The sequence below is a fragment of the Pogona vitticeps genome, chromosome 1 (genome assembly GCF_051106095.1).
Source record: "Pogona vitticeps strain Pit_001003342236 chromosome 1, PviZW2.1, whole genome shotgun sequence".
Taxonomy (NCBI): Eukaryota; Metazoa; Chordata; class Lepidosauria; order Squamata; family Agamidae; genus Pogona; species Pogona vitticeps.
In genome coordinates this window covers 169504614-169522266 of record NC_135783.1, presented here as the reverse complement: position 1 = coordinate 169522266, position 17653 = coordinate 169504614, and the positions used below count along the sequence as shown (strand labels likewise).

The window sequence follows — 17653 nt, the reverse complement described above, 5'->3', positions numbered from 1 at the left end:
ACAAATTGTAAAGCAAGGAAATAAAGGGAATTATCTTTGCCTGTTGGTTTTTGTTGGCTGATTCGTTGCTTTTTTGCTATGGAAAATTATGGCTTAAATCCTATTCCTTAGCACAGGAAGTAGCACTAGAGTAGGCCTATTGAATTAATGGGGATTTGGTGAGTCACATCTCTCTAGGTTTCATGGATTGAAATTGGTTTTCTTAAATTGTGACTTAATAAAGTAAACTGCAACGACAGTAGGCTCGTTTAAATCAATGGAGCTAATGGAGGAGTTGACTGATCAAGTCCCCACTGATTCAGTGGGCTTACTCTAATGCAACATACTACATAAAGCAATAAGATTTCTACCTATATGTTTCAAGTAACCTGCTTCAAAGGAAGTGATTTATCACTATAATTTTGTAAAAATAATATAATATACATGAAAACAAACCAGGAATAAAATGAAGCTGTTCAGTGTTATAAGGTATGAAAGGCTTAAAGTCCCTTTAAAAATGTAAATGTTTTCTATTTCATTTTTTTCTAAGGTAGATCAATCTTTTGACTGTAATCAAAGCATCTATGCTGCACAATGCATGCAGTTTTTCTTGAATTGTTTGTCAGTTGCTTTAGCAAATATGGGAACCTTCTAAAGAAGACACATAATTGTAGTCTCATCTTTTGTTTGTACCAGAAATGTTTCTGTTTAATTTCTCAGCTATTGTTTTCTTCCTGAAACATGACTGAATGATGCAGTTGATGCGGCTTCATAAGTAACAAAGAAAAAGAATGTTTCCATTAACCTGTCTCTTTACATTGTTCCTCCAATTAATCTCTTCTTGTTGTGTTAACTGTTGGGCTAAAACTGCTCTGCAGATTTTTGAAATCTTTCCGCCTATTGCACATTCTTTCCTTGTTCTCTAGGGTTGTGCTATTTGTATCCTTGCTGCTGTAGGAGTAAGAAAACTAAGACTTCACGTAATAATGGCTTCCTCAAAAATAAATGAAAAAGTCCATTGGGACATGCGTTTTTGCCTGCTTAATTATGATATACAACTGAAAACAGATGTCCAAGATACTAGAATATAACCACCTGTCTCCGACATAAGATATATAATTTTCTGTTTTTCTTTTCTTCCTTCTTTTATTGATTTACGTATTTATTCTCTCTGTTTCTAAGTTTTACTAAACCTTATTCATTAGCCATTTGTGCTCGATCAATAACTGCACAGAGCTTTCCAGATTCACTGAACAGTAAAAGTTCAAAACCCAATGGGGTGGACAAAACACGACCAGTGGGCTGCATGAGGTCCCCCCCCCAATGTTTTTCTGGGTCTAGATTACCTGCATTGCTCTCTGACACCCATGGAAGCACACTGGAAGTGCTGTAAACAAGCCTCTTTTTCTTTTCTGTTCTGAAAGGGATTTAGACACCTTGGCATGCCAGACTGTGGAACCCTTCTGCACCACAGAGAGTCATAGAACCATGAAGTTGGAAGGGGCCTACAAGGCCATCGAGCCCAAACCCCTGCTCAGCACAAGAATACAAATCAAAGGATATCTGCCAGGTGGTTGTATACATTTCACTTGAATAACTCCAGTATGACCCCTCCAAATTTATTATGCTATTGCTGTTCATATTATTTCTAAAACACTCCTGTTGTTATGAGAAAAAAATTGTCAGCCTATTTACTTTAATTCATCTACCAAGGACAGCCATTTCTATATTTTACTACAGTTCTTAAAAGAACCATTCAGCCCTGTCTTACTTATAATTTGTAATATTTTTAAGTGCCTTACACTGTTTAGCTTTCAGTAGATTTCTGCCCTCTTCTTGTACAAAGTACATTTATTTATTTAATTCTATCAATTTATTACAATAATAGTACTTTGCTTTCTAGGTCATTACCCTCACAATAGAGAGGGTACTTATCCGTAACCGTTGTTCTTTGAGTGGTACTCTGTGAATCCACACGAATGGGTTAAAGTGCCTGCACAGGATTCTTTGGAATATTCTAGAGCTTAAATAATGACAAGTGAAATGTCTCCCTGTATCATGCATACTCCGCCTGCCTGCAGTATCTCAGTTCCGAATATCCACGGCTGTACTGGCTCTGAAAAATTAAATGCCAAAAGAAGTTGTGACGGATGGTGGGGAGGTTGGGCGAGACGTGTGGATCCACAGAGTACCACTCAAAGAACAATGGTTACAGGTAAGTAACCTCTCTTTATTCTTTATGGTCTCTGTGAATGCACACGAATTGGTGACAAGCAAGCTCACTTACCGGAAGGAGGGCCGTCACAGCAGAACCAAAGTCAGCACAGTCCTTCCAAAACTTGCTTCCTTCTTGCCTCTGACATCCAGTCTGTAATGCGTAGCAAAGGTCAGTGGTGTAGACCAAATCACAGATTTACAGATGTCAGAGATATCAAAGCCACGCAGCCATGCAGTGGACATAGCCATGGCTCTGGTGGAATGCGCTTTGAGCACCTCTGGTGGAGTCTTGCCAACCAGGTCATAGGCTAAAGCGATGGCGGAAACTACCCATCTGGAAACTGACTGGGAAGAAGCTGGGTGACCTTTCCGAGGTTCATGAAAACAGACGAACAATCTGGAAGATTTACAAAAGTCCTTAGTTCTTGAAACATAAAAGGCAAAAGCCCGCCGAACATCAAGGGAATGGCGCATGCGCTCAACATCTGACAAAGGGTTGGGAAACAACGTTGGGAGAATCAAAGACTGATTAACATGAACATTTGAAATCACCTTACGGAGGAATGAAACATCAGGATAGAGAACAACTTTCTCTGGGTAAAACTTTATACAGTGGTGCCTCGCTTAACGGGCACCCCGTTTAACGACGAAATCGCATAGCGATTAACTTTGTTCCCTATGGGGAAAAATCGCTTTGCGATGAACGGTACCCTGTTTCGCTTACCGATCATCGCAAAGTGATAATTTTTAACAGCTGATCGGTGGTTCCAAAATGGCCACCTGCTGTTTTCTGGGACAGATTCCTCGCTTACCAGGCAGCAAAAATGGCCGCCGTATGGAGGATTTTCACTTAAAGGTGAGTCTGAAGCCCATAGGAACACATTGAAGGGGTTTCAATTCATTCCTATGGGCTTTTTAATATCGCATAACGACGAAATTGCTTTGCAGCAATTTTTGCTGCACCGATTATCGTCGCTATGCGAGGCACCACTGTATAAGGCTCATCAGCCTGTAGTGCAGCTAATTCAATGCCCTTCGTGCAGACGTCATAGCCACCAAGAACAAAGTCTTTAAGGAAAGTAATTTCAAAGAAGTACTAGCCATTGGCTTGAATGGAGAACGTGTGAGCATCTTCAGAACAGTCTTAAGAGACCATTGAGGAGTTGGAGGTTGCACAGAAGGACAAATATTTTGCAGACCTCGAAGGAATTTCTTTACAGTAGGGTGAGAAAACAAATGAAAAGTGTCAGAACCTACAGGTTGATATGAGACAATGGCTGAAACATAAACTTTGAGTGAGGAATGCGTCAAATCCATATCAAACAAATGGCGTAGAAAGGTAAGAAGGGTTCTCAGAGAAACAGGAACTGTAACAAAACCTGTGAATTCAGCATAAAGAAGGACTATTTGCATGAATATAACTTGATTGATGGTTTCCTAGCCTTCTCAAGCACTTCCCTTATGGTGGGGGAATCTTCCACACTGTGAGATGGAGAAACTTGACCTCGGGGTGACAGACATTGCCTCTGTCCTGAGTCAAGAGAGAACGCTGGGGAGGCAATCTCAGGTATTCGGTCGCGATGGATTTGAGGGTGGTAAACCATGGCTGTTGAGGCCACCATGGCACCACCAGGATGGCATCTGCTCTCAATTGGTGAATTTTGATTATTGTCTGCTGGATGAATGGAATCGGTGGAAAAAGGTACAGAAGGTCTGCGTCCCAGTGCACTATAAAGGCATCTCCTAAGGATCCCATGCCTCTGCACGGTCGTGAACAAAATTGTTGGCACTTCGCATTGGACTGTGTAGTGAAGATGTCGATGGTCAGTGTGCCCCATCTGTCACAGATACATTTGAATACCGAGTCGTTGAGAGCCCATTCGTGCGTCTGAGTAGTCAGATGGCTCAGTCGATCAGCCACATCGTTGTCCTCTGTCACTACATGGATAGCGATTGGGAATATGTGATGGCCGTAACACCACTCCCAGAGGTGGATCAACAGGTATAGAAGGGACAAAGAATGAATAAACAATCCCTGCTTGTTTATACAAAGTGGTCATGTTGTTTGTGGCCACTTGACTGATCAATAGTGGACAGAAAGCTCGGAAGGCTTTGATAAATGCTAACATTTCCAGATGATTGATATGTAGCAGCTTCTGTAAGCTGGACCACTTGGTGTGGATCTTGTGAACGTTACAATGCGTGCCCCATCCCATCATACTGGCATCGATTGTAACTTGCAGTCAATTGAAGGGGCTTGAAAGGTCGACCAATCAGCAGATAAGGCACAAAGGTCCACCCTGTTAGTAGATGCGGCAACTCTGGAGTGACCTGAAGACGCTTGGCTAGGTTGTCCCATAGAGGATTGAACTGCGAGAGGCACCACGCCTTCAGTGAGCGCATCTTCAGCCACACATGTGGAAGCGCAGACGTGATGGGAGCCATCAGACCCAGGAGATGTTGAGTGTGGTGTGCTGTCAATCTGGTGCTGGGCAGAAATGGATGGATAGCACAATAAAATTTGCGGATCCTCTCTGCAGGTAGGAAGATTCTGGCTCTGTTGGAGTCCAGGACTGCACCGATATAGTCTAAGGTCTGAGAAGGTATGAGATTGGACTTCGAAACGTTGACTTGAAGGCCTAGATCTGCCAGCGTTTGTAGCGCGAAAGCCGTGTCTTCTTGTGCCTTGGCATAAGTTCCAACGACGATCAACCAGTCTATATATGGGAAAACCATGATGTTGTTGAGACGAACATTGCTGTCCTCTGTCACCACATGGGTGGTAGGCTGCTACTGGATCTAGGCACTTTGTGAAAGTCCTTGGGGTGGTGGCAAGGCTGAAGGGGAAAGAGCAGAATTGGTACACTGATTCCATGAAAATAAATCTTTATTTGCAGTGATGCTCATGGATGGTAACATGAAGTAAGTGTACTGCAAGTCTATCATGACGAACCAATCGCCTGAAGCAAGAAGTGGTTATGATGGACTCTAAGGTGACCATACGGAATTGTCTTTGACGAACGAAAGTGTTGAGACACCTGAGATCCAAAATTGGTTGCAGGCCTCCATCCTTCTTGAGAACCATAAAATATTGGGAGTAGAAACCGTCCAGTGCCTCTTGAGAAGAAACGTGTTGAATAGCATGCTTCTGAAGAAGAACAGAGATTTCTTCTTCTAGAGCAGGTAAGAAGTGATCTTGAGATGACCGAGAGGAGGAAGATCTAAGAACTCTAGCAGGTAACCAAAATGTATGATGGTGAGCACCCAAGTGTCCGTGGTGATGTTGGTCCACTTGTTGAAAAAGGGGACTAGCTGGGGAAGGACAGTCAAAGATATTGTTTGCCCTTCTTGGCAGGGCAGCGGAAATTTTGGCGACGTTGATTAGAAGATTGAGGTGGGAAGGACGTGGAAACAGAAGATGGAGGAAGATTTGCACTTTCCTGAGGAGGTTTATTCTGGCGGTAGGATTGCTGGTAAGGCTGTTGGTATGATTGTTGGTATGACTGATGGGCAGTGAATGGTCTGCACCATTGCTGTTGTTGAAATTTATGCTGTTGGAGATAATAAGATCCAGCTGTTTTTCTAATTTTGTGTAGATTTTCCATAACCTTGTCTGTTTTTTCGTTAAACAGCCCGGCACCATCAAAGGTGAGTTCTTCAATTCGTGACTTGGCATCATTGTTGATAACTGATGAGCGTAACCAGGCATGTCTCCTCACAGCGATGGCAGATGTCATGGCCTTGAAAGCTGCATCAGCAGTGTGCTGCGATGCCAGGTGCTGCTGTTTAGCTAGCACCATCACTTCCAGGTGATTGTTTAGGGCTGCAGTTCTAGTCTCCTCAGGGGCAGTTTGGAGAACTGGAAGGCTTTTATTCCACAACTGCCTCTGATAAGCACCCATTGCTGCTTGACAGTTGGAGACTCGCATCATGAATGATGCCAAGGAGTATAATCGACAGCCCAGCACATCTAGCTTGCATCCCTCTCTGTTGATTGCGGTGACCTTTGAATGGTTTCCTGCTCTGGATTGATTAGACTGTGCCACTATAGAGTTCAGTGCAAAGTGTTTATTGAGGAAGACTGTATCACTGCAGTGTGTTCTATAGTGGTTCTCTATTCTCCTAGAGATCTGTAAGAAAGAAGGAGGTTGTGCCCTAGATTCCTTGATAAGGTCCAGCATAGCCGAGATAAAGGCTAGGCTCAGAGGAGGTGATTTCTCTTGATTAATATCCTCAAATACTAGGTCGTGTCTGGGGGGTGGGCGTTGATCTATAGCGAACTCCAAAGACTTAGCCATACGCATGATTAACTGTGAATAGGATGTGAAATCCTCAGAGAGAGAGGGAGGATGGATGTCAGTGACGTCTGAGTCAGGAGTGGGTAGGTTTGAGGGAGACTCCTTACATGCCTCCGATTGGAGGTCTTGTTTGGACCCCAACGACACTGAGGAACCCCTTGGTTCTCTACCAAAGGATAGAGGTGGTGAGGGTGAGTGGTGGTGGGGTCTTGACATGGAGGCTGCAGATCATGAAACAGATGCAGACACCTCTACCTTGGGTGGATGCGTGGATTTTGAAGGTGCACAAGATAATCGAGAATGGGTCACGTTAGAATGTGATACCGAAGGTAACAGTACCGATGAGGCTCTAGGGCACTTTTCTGGGTGAAAAGCACGCTGGTCCTCATGTTGGCGCTTGGAAGAAGGCTTTGCGGCCATTGGGTCGATCTCGAGATATGCTCGATGCTCACGTCGAGGAGGTGAGGTTGATAACGATGATTTGGATGATACATACACGTATCGCACCCTCTTTGGCCTAACATAGTCCCTGGTATCATATGCGGGATTGATGTCGCACTCTCGATCGACGTTGACTGGCACGCGGATCCATCTTGACATACAGCGGTTCTTCATGTTCAGCCAAAGCAGGACGCCGTGATGTATGCGGGAGTACAATAACATCCCAATGCTGAGGGAGCTGTCGTTCTGTCGGGACGTGCCAATGCTTCAACAAATGTTTCTAAGGAGGAGAATGCTGTGGCAAATCCTCCGGGTCCAACAATTGAGCCACTGCTGCCTGCCTGATAGATATAGGGCTCGAATGGGCCGAGGCTAGGCTGGAAATAATCTAAGCCTCAGAATGGCCTTGTGTCAGAGACAGGCTTGGAATTGACACCGACGCCTGTGTTTGTGGCTGTGGTGGAAAGCCCTGTTCCTTCAAGGTAGAGTCGTGTAGTTCCCTGGAAGGCTCCTCTAGTATAGGCAAAGGCAGGGTTACTCGAACTGGAGGAAATTAGTTGTTGCAAAGGCATCTTTAAGGCTGGTTTAGTCAACTTTTTACACTCTTGACAGGACCCGGGCTGATGTCTTTCCCCTAGGCAAAACAAACAGTGGTTGTGGCTGTCCGCGAATGGGATTTTATTTGCACATGACATGCACCATTTGAATGGGCTTGACGAGGCCATAAAATTTGGCAGGAACCTGACAGATAGTATTAATGATCGAAAAACTCACAGGAGACATTAACAGATAGTTCAATTGTAGTCCTAGTCAAGCCGAAATATCAATCCAAGAGATAAAATCAAATAAGTCCAATAATATAAGACCAAATCGTAATCCGAAACACAACGATAAACGGTCCGAGTTCAAAGCCAATTAATCACGGAAATCACGGTACAGAATCAAAGAGAAAGGAAGATCAGGATAGCCTGATAAGAATTGTAGTCAAAAACAATCTGAGGTCAAACCAGAAACCATTTTAAAGAAGAATTAGCTCTAAACGATTCAAAGTAGTCCGATTGCAGCGGCGGCAAAAAGGAACTGAGGTACCCCAGGCGGGCGGAGCTATAGAATATTCCAAAGAGTCCTGCGCAGGCACAGTTTAACCCATTTGTGTACATTCGCAGAGACCATGAAGAAGAACCAGCTTCCAGAAAAGGCTGTAACATTGTATTGGGTATGCCATATTGTAGGCATTGTAGGCATCCTTCAGTCTCGAAAGACTATGGTAGCGTGCTCTGTATGGAGGACTTGGAACAGCATCTAGTGTGGCTGAGGAGGCCAATTCGAGAGTGACAATCCCTTCCACACTGGAGACAAATCCAATCTGTCCCCTGTCCAGCTCCCTGGTTTTGCTTCCTTTGTGACTTCCTCTTTGCCTCACCCTGCTGGACAAGGGTCTCTTCAAATTGGGAGAGGCCGTGATGGCCTCCAGGCTGAACGATCAGATGTCAGAGTTTCCCATCTGTTGAGGTCTATTCCTAAGGCCTTCAGATCCCGCTTGCAGATATCCTTGTATCGCAGATCCCGCTTGCAGATATCCTTGTATCGCAGCTGTGGTCTCCCTCTGGGGCGATTTCCCTGCACTAATTCTCCATATAGGAGATCCTTTGGAATCCGACCATCAGCCATTCTCACAACGTGCCCAAGCCAGCGTAGACGTCGCTGTTTCAGTAATGTATGCATGCTGAAAATTCTAGCTCGTTCTAGGACTACTCTATTTGGAACTCTGTCCTGCCAGGTGATACCAAAAATCCGTCGTAGGCAACGCATATGGAAGGTGTTCAGCTTCCTCTCCTGCCGGGCACAAAGGATCCAGGACTCGCTGCAGTACAGGAGTGTGCTCAGGACACAGGCTCTATAGACCTGGATCTTGGTATGTGTTGTCAGTTTCTTATTGAGCCACACTCTCTTTGTGAGTCTAGAGAACATGGTGGCTGCTTTCCCAATGCGTTTATCCAGCTCAACATCTAGAGAGAGGGTGTCAGAGATGGTTGAGCCAAGGTACACAAAGTCATGAACAACCTCCAATTCTTGTGTGGAGATGGTAATAGAGGGAGGTGAGTCCACACCCTGGCCCATGACTTGTGTTTTCTTCAGGCTGATTGTTAGTCCAAAGTCTTGGCAGGCCTTGCTGAAACGATTCATGAGTTGTTGGAGGTCTTCAGCAGAGTGGGCAACAATGGCTGCATCGTCTGCAAAGAGGAAGTCCCGCATGCATTTCAGTTGGACTTTGGTCTTCGCTCTCAATCTAGAGAGATTAAAGAGCTTTCCATCTGATCTAGTCCGGAGATAGACACCTTCTGTTGCAGTTCCAAAGGCATGCTTCAGCATGACAGCAAAAAAGATCCCAAAAAGTGTTGGTGCGAGGACACAGCCCTGTTTCACTCCGCTTCGGATGTCAAAGGGATCTGATGTTGAGCCGTCAAAAACTACAGTGCCTTTCATTCCATCGTGGAAGGACCTGATGATGTTAAGGAGACGAGGTGGACATCCAATCTTGGGAAGTATTTTGAAAAGGCCATCCCTGCTAACCAAGTCAAATGCTTTTGTAAGGTCTATGAAGGCCACTAAGAGTGGCTGTTGTTGTTCCCTGCATTTCTCCTGCAACTGTCTGAGGGAGAATACCATGTCAGTGGTGGATCTGTTTGCTCGAAATCCACACTGTGATTCCGGATAGACTCTGTCTGCAAGCACCTGGAGCCTCTTCAGCACAACACGGGCAAGCAGCTTCCCTACAACGCTAAGAAGAGAGATACCACGGTAGTTATTGCAGTCACCCCTGTCACCTTTGTTCTTGTACAATGTGACAATGTTTGCATCCTTCATGTCCTGTGGTACTCCACCTTCCCTCCAGCAGAGACAAAAGATTTCATACAGTTCGGTGATGATGATCTCCTTACCGCATTTCAGCACTTCAACAGGGATGTTGTCCCTTCCAGGTGCCTTGCCAGAGGTGAGGGAATCCAAGGCCGCATTTATTTCTGCTAGGGTTGGTTCGCTGTCCAGCTCTTCCAAGACAGGCAGGCACTCAATGTTATTTAATGCTTCTTCGGTTACTACATTCTTTCTGGAATATAGCTCGGAGTAGTGCTGCACCCAGCGTTCCATCTGCTGTGCTCGGTCCTGGATGATCACACCTGTAGCAGACTTCAAGGGAGCAGATTTCTTCTGTAATGGACCTAAGGCCTGCTTGATACCATCATACATTCCTTTGATGTTACCTGTGTCCGCTGCTATCTGTATCTGAGAGCAAAGCTGAAGCCAATAGTCATTGGAGCATCTCCTCGCAGCCTCTTGGACTTGGCTACGAGCGGCTCGAAGAGCTTGCAGGTTGTACTCGCTAGGACAGGCTTTGTATGCTGCTAGAGCTCTTCTCTTATCCTCAATGGCTGGCATTAACTCCTCCGAATGGGCTTCGAACCAGTCAGCCATCTTTCTGGTCTTCTTGCCGAAGGTGGACAAGGCGGTGTTGTAGACAGTGTTCTTGAAGTGTTCCCATCATTCAGGTGCATTTACATTAGCTGGACCTGGAAGGGTTTCCTCGAGTGCTTGGGCAAATTCCTTCACTTTTCTTTGATCGCGAGTCTTGTTGATGTCAATACGTGGTCTTCCTTCCTTTTTCATGTGATACAATTTCTTTGTTCGCACTTTTACTCTACTACACACCAGGGAGTGATCAGTATCGCAATCAGCACTCTGGTAGCTGCGTGTGATCGTAACACTAGGAAGGCTAGAACGTCTAGTGAGGATCAAATCGAGCTGATGCCAATGCTTGGATCTTGGATGTCTCCAGGAAACTCTGTGTTGCAGCTTCGTATTAAAGAATGTGTTGCTGACACAGAGACCATAGTAACAGCAAAACTCCAGTAAGCGTTGGCCATTTTCGTTCATCTTTCCAATGCCAAAACGGCCTAGACAAGTGGGCCAAGAATTGTGATCAGCAGCAACTCTAGCATTAAAGTCTCCAAGAATGAACAGTGACTCTCTTTCAGGGACTTTTTTGATAGTAGCTGCCAGATCGTCGTAGAATTTGTCTTTCACTTCTGTAGTGGATGACAGTGTTGGTGCATATGCACTAATGAGGGTTACTGGTCCTGCTGATGAGTGGAGCTGCAGAGACAGGATTCTTTCACTCCCCACAGTGGGTGGAACAATGCATCTCAGGAGAGTGTTTCTGACTGCAAAGCCAACACCATATTCCCTGGTCTCATTCGATGGTTTTCCCTGCCAGAAGAATGAGAAGTTTTTTTCTTTGACAGATCCCGAGTCTGGCAGTCTTGTCTCTTGCAGGGCAACAATGTCCATCTGCAGTCTACTCAGTTCCATGTCAATGACAGCTGTCTTGCGCACATCGTCTATTTCTTGCAGGTCGTTAGGAAAGCCGTAGTCAGGGAAGCCAGGGGTCATTGTCCGTACATTCCAGGTGCCCAGCTTTAGGGCAGAAGTTTTCTTATGATTGTTGCATGGTGCACGGTTGTCGATCTGCTTGTCGGGTTTCACCCTAAACCCCACGCACCCCGTGAGGTTAACAGACCGTGGCGAGGTAGCACCTTACTGGCTGGGGGCTGCCCAGCTTAAGGCAGGCGGTATCTACCTAGTGAGGTGCAATGACCTCTCCCACCGTCAGAAGTAGCCCCTGGCGTCCTGCTCTACGCCAACTGAGCAGAGACTTATAACCGGTAACTGCTACTTCCCGTGTTGTTTCGACGCTGTATGCGAAGCTGGAGTGTCCTCTCCAGAGCACGAAGCCTGGGTAAAATAGTATGGAGGATAGGCTGTTACCCAAGCAGCAAATCCCCCCTCTCCACATCGCTGAAATGGTCCAGTGGAAAGGCAAGAGCCAATACAACTGGTTCCAGCAACGTCGCAGGAGTTGGCAGAATGAAAGAAAATGCCTCCGGGACTCCGGCTCCGGATTTTGCCTCGAGGTTATCTCCTGAAGCCCTTTCCATAAGTGGATATAGCCACAAGGCAGTGGAGGTTTAAATTTGGAGTTTTCCTTCTCCTAGATGGGCTGCCTTCCAGGGCTGACGAGTCCCACCTACCCGGGGGTATGCCATAAGTGATTTGCTATTAGATGTTTAAATTCATGAATTCATGGTTCTGTTTGCTGTATTTTATGGCAATGGTGACGCATATGATTTGATTCTTGCCACGGGTCTCCTTTCTCAGTCTCTTTCATCATGGTGCTGTCTCCTGACTCCATTTGGGTCAGATGGTGACATGGATATCATAGCTTAGCTAGAGAGAAGCCCTGTAACACAGGTAGAGTCTCACGACTTGAAGTGAGGAGGCTTTGGTGAAGATATAAATGTGGCATTTGGGGGGAAAGTTCTCTCTCACTTTTAGCAAAGTAGCAAAGTAGTCAGTGCCAGCTATCCCATACATCTGGGATTAGGCTTAGCAGGCCAGGTGGTGCAGTGGTCTGCACTAAGCAGCAGTTGCAGCACCTCAAGAAGTTGCTGAGAGTGGATAGGCAAGAGTTACCTCAACCAACAATTCGGAAAAGGGCCACAGTGCTTATGCTGCCATAAAGACAGACAACTGTACACAAGGGCTACAGACTGAACAAACAGGCATAAAAAAGACACACATAAAAGAAAAAATAACCAGCAGCATCTAGCAGGGTTGCTGCTATGTTGAAATAATTGAAGAGCTGGCTATTTTAGTCAAGAAAGAAGGCAAGTGAGGGAACAATCACAACTTTTTTCCCCAGTCTGCTGCTTGAATGATTTGCATCAGTGCTTTGAGGAAGGAACCAATCTGCAAGGCCAACATGGGATAAAGCAAATCACAGACATGAACAAAATATTGGAGATGCTTAAATGTTTTTATTTTAATCAGGAAAGTTAGCTGAGAGAATATAGGAACATTACCAATAAAAATGTCACAACAAGCAGGCTTACTGCATTTGCCCCCCTCCCCCCATATTTGCCAAAGGGTCTGCATGAGTGTAGACAAAGAAAATGGACAGGTTATAGGTTCCTCTGATAGAACATCAAAGCAGAAGCTTTTGTCCAATGAGGGAAGAATCTCTGTTATAATCAAGGTGATTCCGTCTTTACCCAACAGCTTTTGGAAATTATCCAGGATCTTATGTCTATGACTACACTTCAACCAGCTTGTTAAAGTAGGTCTGCTCTAGCCATTCAGATCGTAGGAGGGACAGTTAAAGCAGAGCTACATTAAAACTTCCTCCTCTCTCTGCTGAGTCCTTGCTCTTCTTCTCTCCCTTTGGTCACCTAGCTGAGTTAATGCTAAAGTGGCAAGCTTTTAAAGGAAAAAAGAAAGAAAAAGAATAGTAAGGGAAGATGAAAGCAGATCCAAGCACCAGGTTTGCATAGGAAATTATTCAAAAAGCAGCCAGTTTCCCTGTGCTCTACCTCTCACTGCTACTGTAACTAGCTGGAATAGCTTTACACACAACAGCTACAAAACCCTCTACATTAGCTCAAGCGATTACACTGCCTGAACAGATGTGAATGCATTCAATTTTTTAAAATTAGAAGCTCCAGCAGCAGAGGTTCCCTCTAAGGTGCACGGCTGCATGAGTGCATATGACTCTGTTCCCCTCCACACAGCTTTCCTCCTCCCACATACCCACAAGCGAGTGTTTCCAGCCCCTTTGGTTCCAGTTGCAACAGAACCCAGGTTGCAGAGGAGTCGCACACAAGAGGGGTGGAGTACCGTCCAGCACTGCTGAAAATTAGATGGGACATTGGAAATAAGGCATTTTGAGTGTTTTGCACATTCTAAACCACAGTATAAATATATAAATATGTTACAATAGTAATGATGTTACAATTTTAATAACACACTGTATTACAATATTTGACTCTATTTGCATTTAGAGATCCAAATGTGTAAATAAGAGAATAAGGCAGAGCTCTTTTGAGATACTTTATTCATTACTTTAAGAAGAGATACTCTTATTATGCCTGCCCAGCACTAAAAGAAATGAGCTGTATTTGTTAATATACAAAGCTACATGATACTTATAAATAAGTACTGGAACACTTACCAGAAGGTAAGTATCATGAATATCTAAACATTACAGTACATTTGTGGTGATTAATTTACACTGCTCTGCTGCTTCAGAAAGCATCATATAGAAATAAACTGTTCATAAATACAAGTGGTGTACTCAAATTAATTCACTGTATTGCAGATTATAAACCCTTCAATATACAATACCTTTTCTATACATTCTCATGTATCATAGTATTCTCTGTGCTTCAAAAACAATTTCTTAACAGCTTATGAATACCGCAAGGGATACTGTTAAGCATCAGGTTCGTTATCACAGAGACAAAAAGTCCTGTTTAATTTAGACATTTATTTGGAAGAAATACATTGGCAACTTCAGGGTGGTGGTGTTTATAAAGAAGCATATGAAGAACTACTTCTGAGGAGAAACACTGCTAAGTAGGATTAGAAACAAGAATTCTGCAATGAACATTCTTACTATCAGTAGAAATGAGATACATGTATACCTGTCTAGCAATTAAAACTTAAAACTGACAGACAAGAATAGACACACATATGAGGGTAGAAATAACAGAACAATAATTTTGAAAACAGAACACAGTAGAGGCTCTGAGACACACATAAATTGTAATTGATCAGATTGGCAACTGAAACTTAACATCCACTTGAGCTTGCTTTGCTAAAGTCACTATTTCAGAAAGTTTCACAACCTAGGAGAAAAACAAAATAAAAATCGTAAGATACTCTGTTTAAATTTAAAGTAACATTATCAATGCAGAAGACTGCATTGATGATATTATGCTGGCACAGCAAATCGGCATTCTATAAAGCAATTCTAAAAATGGGGGCAGCCCATAAAAAACATTATAACCTTTGAACCATACTTCATTCAGATCAGCACGAAATTTAGCACAACAAGTGAAGACAGTATGATGCTGCTCTGTGCCAAATTTGTCGAAGTTTGGTCAAATAGTTTTTAAGTTATGTCTTTGTAAGTACAGATATGTTATTCCCATGGGTACACAGAAGAGGGCCTTCTCTGTTGTAGTCCCAGACTTTGGAACTCCATCCCACAGGAAACCAGTCTGGCTCCATCTTTGCTGCCTTTCTGCAAACAGGCAAAGATCTTTCTCTTCATGGAAGCTTTCCCTCACTGACTGACTGCCTGAGTAGAATTTTTAGATGGACTGTTGTGTTTTTAGAATTGCTTTTGTTTACGATTTCTTAGACTGGAATTTATTTGATATTTTTAGTACTTGTATACATACTGATTTAGCTTTAAAATTTGTCTTTTAATGATGTAAGCCATTCTGGCTACTTTTTAAGGAGAAAGGTGAGATAAAAATATTTTAAATAAATACTTTTTTCCCTTTCTTGCTTCATTGTCTTCCTTTCATATAGTACAGGTCAGAGGTCTCCTGCCCTCCCCCACCCACACGCATGGCCTGCCCTCTGCGAGTGCACCCCACCCCTCTGTGAGCACGGGGGTGCTCCACCCCTCTGTGCACGGACCCCACCCTCTCAACCAGTCCACGATTCAGAAAAAGTTGGGGGCCACTGCTATACATGATTTTGATTTGGGTTTCCAGTGACCGTCTGCTAATTCCCAGCTCTGCCCCACACTTTTTTTATTTCAAAAGGCAAGGGTACATTTTCTGGAAAACATGCACACAACATGTTTGTAGAGCTTTTGGTTCAATATAGCTTGCTTAACTCAAGGAAAGGGTTTAGAAATTGGAGCATATTTTTCTAGTCTGCATTCTGTGGAGTGGGCATGGCAACATTAGTTTACCTGAGAAGTTAAAGGCTGTGTATGTGTTACACTTATTCCCACCTTTACTTTTCCATTTCACTAAGGCCAAAACTCTCCAAATTAGAGGGTCTACAGCTGTTCTTGTTTCTCTCCTCTCCCAGCAACCATAGTACAGGTCATGTGTTCATCTTCTGGAATCCTCTAACACTGGGAAGATTTCATGAGGGAAATATTGGTTGGGATTTGTGTATAGTGTATGCATACTAAAAGTCTGTTTCAAAAAGCCAGGAAATGCAATTCTTAAAAAAACCTCTGGTCTATAAATGTGGGATTATTCTACTTCTATGTCCATGATTCAAAACAACAGGAAATAGTTCAATATTTCTGCACAATATTATACCCATGTTGCTAGCAGTAAAAATGATGTCAAGCTTTTCATAGCAAAGAGCAGCCTGAATGCTGACAAAACCAATGTCATCAGTCAAGATGGTCTACAGCAGTGATCCCCAACCTTTTTTGGATCACGGACCAGTTGGAGGGTGTGGGCTCCATGCACGGGGGGACAGGGGCACCCTCGCGCTCACGGGTGGGTGTGTCCTGCTCATGGATGGGCATATTGCACTCAAGTGCATGTGCGCAAGCGCGACATGCCCCTCCACAAGTGCAATATGCCCACCATGCATGCATGCGGGGGCGGAGATCCGTGTCCGCGGCCCAGTTCTGGCAAGCACACGGACCGGCACCAGGCAGCGGACCGGGAGTTGGGGACCTCTGGTCTACAGGACACCCTCTTGTGCTAACTACCATTCACACTTGTTGAACAGAAGCCCTCACAATTGCTTTGTGTTTGGGTAAGAAGTGGTTAACTGATGGAACAAGGAGTCAGGTTTTGGGATTTTTCCTTGCTTGGTGGCACTTTATGAGTGTGGTTTAGACCCAGGAAACATGGAAGTGCCTTTGGATGGTGGCTGTGAAGCTGAGCAATCATGATAATAATCCAAGAACAAAAAAACCCATCAGGACCTGGTACTAGTAGAGGCTCCTAATCAAACTGTTCATCATAATCCTTGACAGAGCTGTTGTGATCCACAAATGGGAGTAGCCACGATTTTTGGATGGAGAGGGAGAAATTTCTTGGAAGAAATTTGAGGAGTAAGTCCAATGCTGAGCTTTTGAAATTGGTGCAAGCTCTTGCAAACTTGGAATGTACTTCTTTGGTTCTGCATTTTAATGTGGTACTCAAAAACTGTACTATTAGAAGGTGAGGAATAAGAATCTGAAGAAGAGTATTGCAGCTTTTTGCAGTTAACTTTCTGTTTTCTTCTTTTATAAATAACTTGTTTCTTGCTTTACTACTTTAATTTCTACCCCACCTTTCTTCCTGTACAGCAATTTAAGGTAGCTTACAAATTTATTTAAAAACACAAATATTAATTGCTATTACACTGGCTGAAATATTCTTACTTTCTTATGCACATGGAAGACAAAAGGCACAACGTACAGTCCTTCCTAGCCAGCAGTTAAGCAGTCCCTGCTGAGACTCCTGAGTGTGCAACAAGTCAGAAGCATCCTCCCCAACCCTTGCACAGAAATCCCAGCAGTGACTGAATGTTACACCTTCCCCCTTCCTTAATTGTTTATTAAAAACAATTAAGCATATTGATTAATAAAAGGTAGATCGTTTGTATGTTTTGTGAACACTGCTTAATCTTTGAAATCACAAGGCCTGGATCCATTTGCTGCAGAACAGACACAGAATTCTTTTCCTCAACTGAACTGGGCTGAAAGATGCAGAAAGAAGTGGGGTCCATCTACTGGCCAAACACAGTAATTGAATTTATAGGTAAAGCTGCCTGGTTTTGACACAAAATAAACAGCAGCTGCCCAAAAGCTATTCCTTTTTAAAAAATGAGTGAGAATAATACTTATATGGTAG

General features: G+C 43.9%; 1 protein-coding gene across 1 annotated transcript in view; it reads right to left on the bottom strand.

Moving 5' to 3' along the window:
- Positions 1-13864: 13864 nt before the first annotated feature.
- SUCLA2 (succinate-CoA ligase ADP-forming subunit beta) overlaps positions 13865-17653 on the bottom strand; it is a 47325-nt gene continuing 43536 nt past the window's right edge. The window contains exon 11 of the mRNA XM_020814831.3: positions 13865-14674. Coding sequence (XP_020670490.1) covers positions 14600-14674 — 75 coding nt within the window. The 3' untranslated portion in view covers positions 13865-14599. The remainder of the gene's footprint in view (positions 14675-17653) is intronic.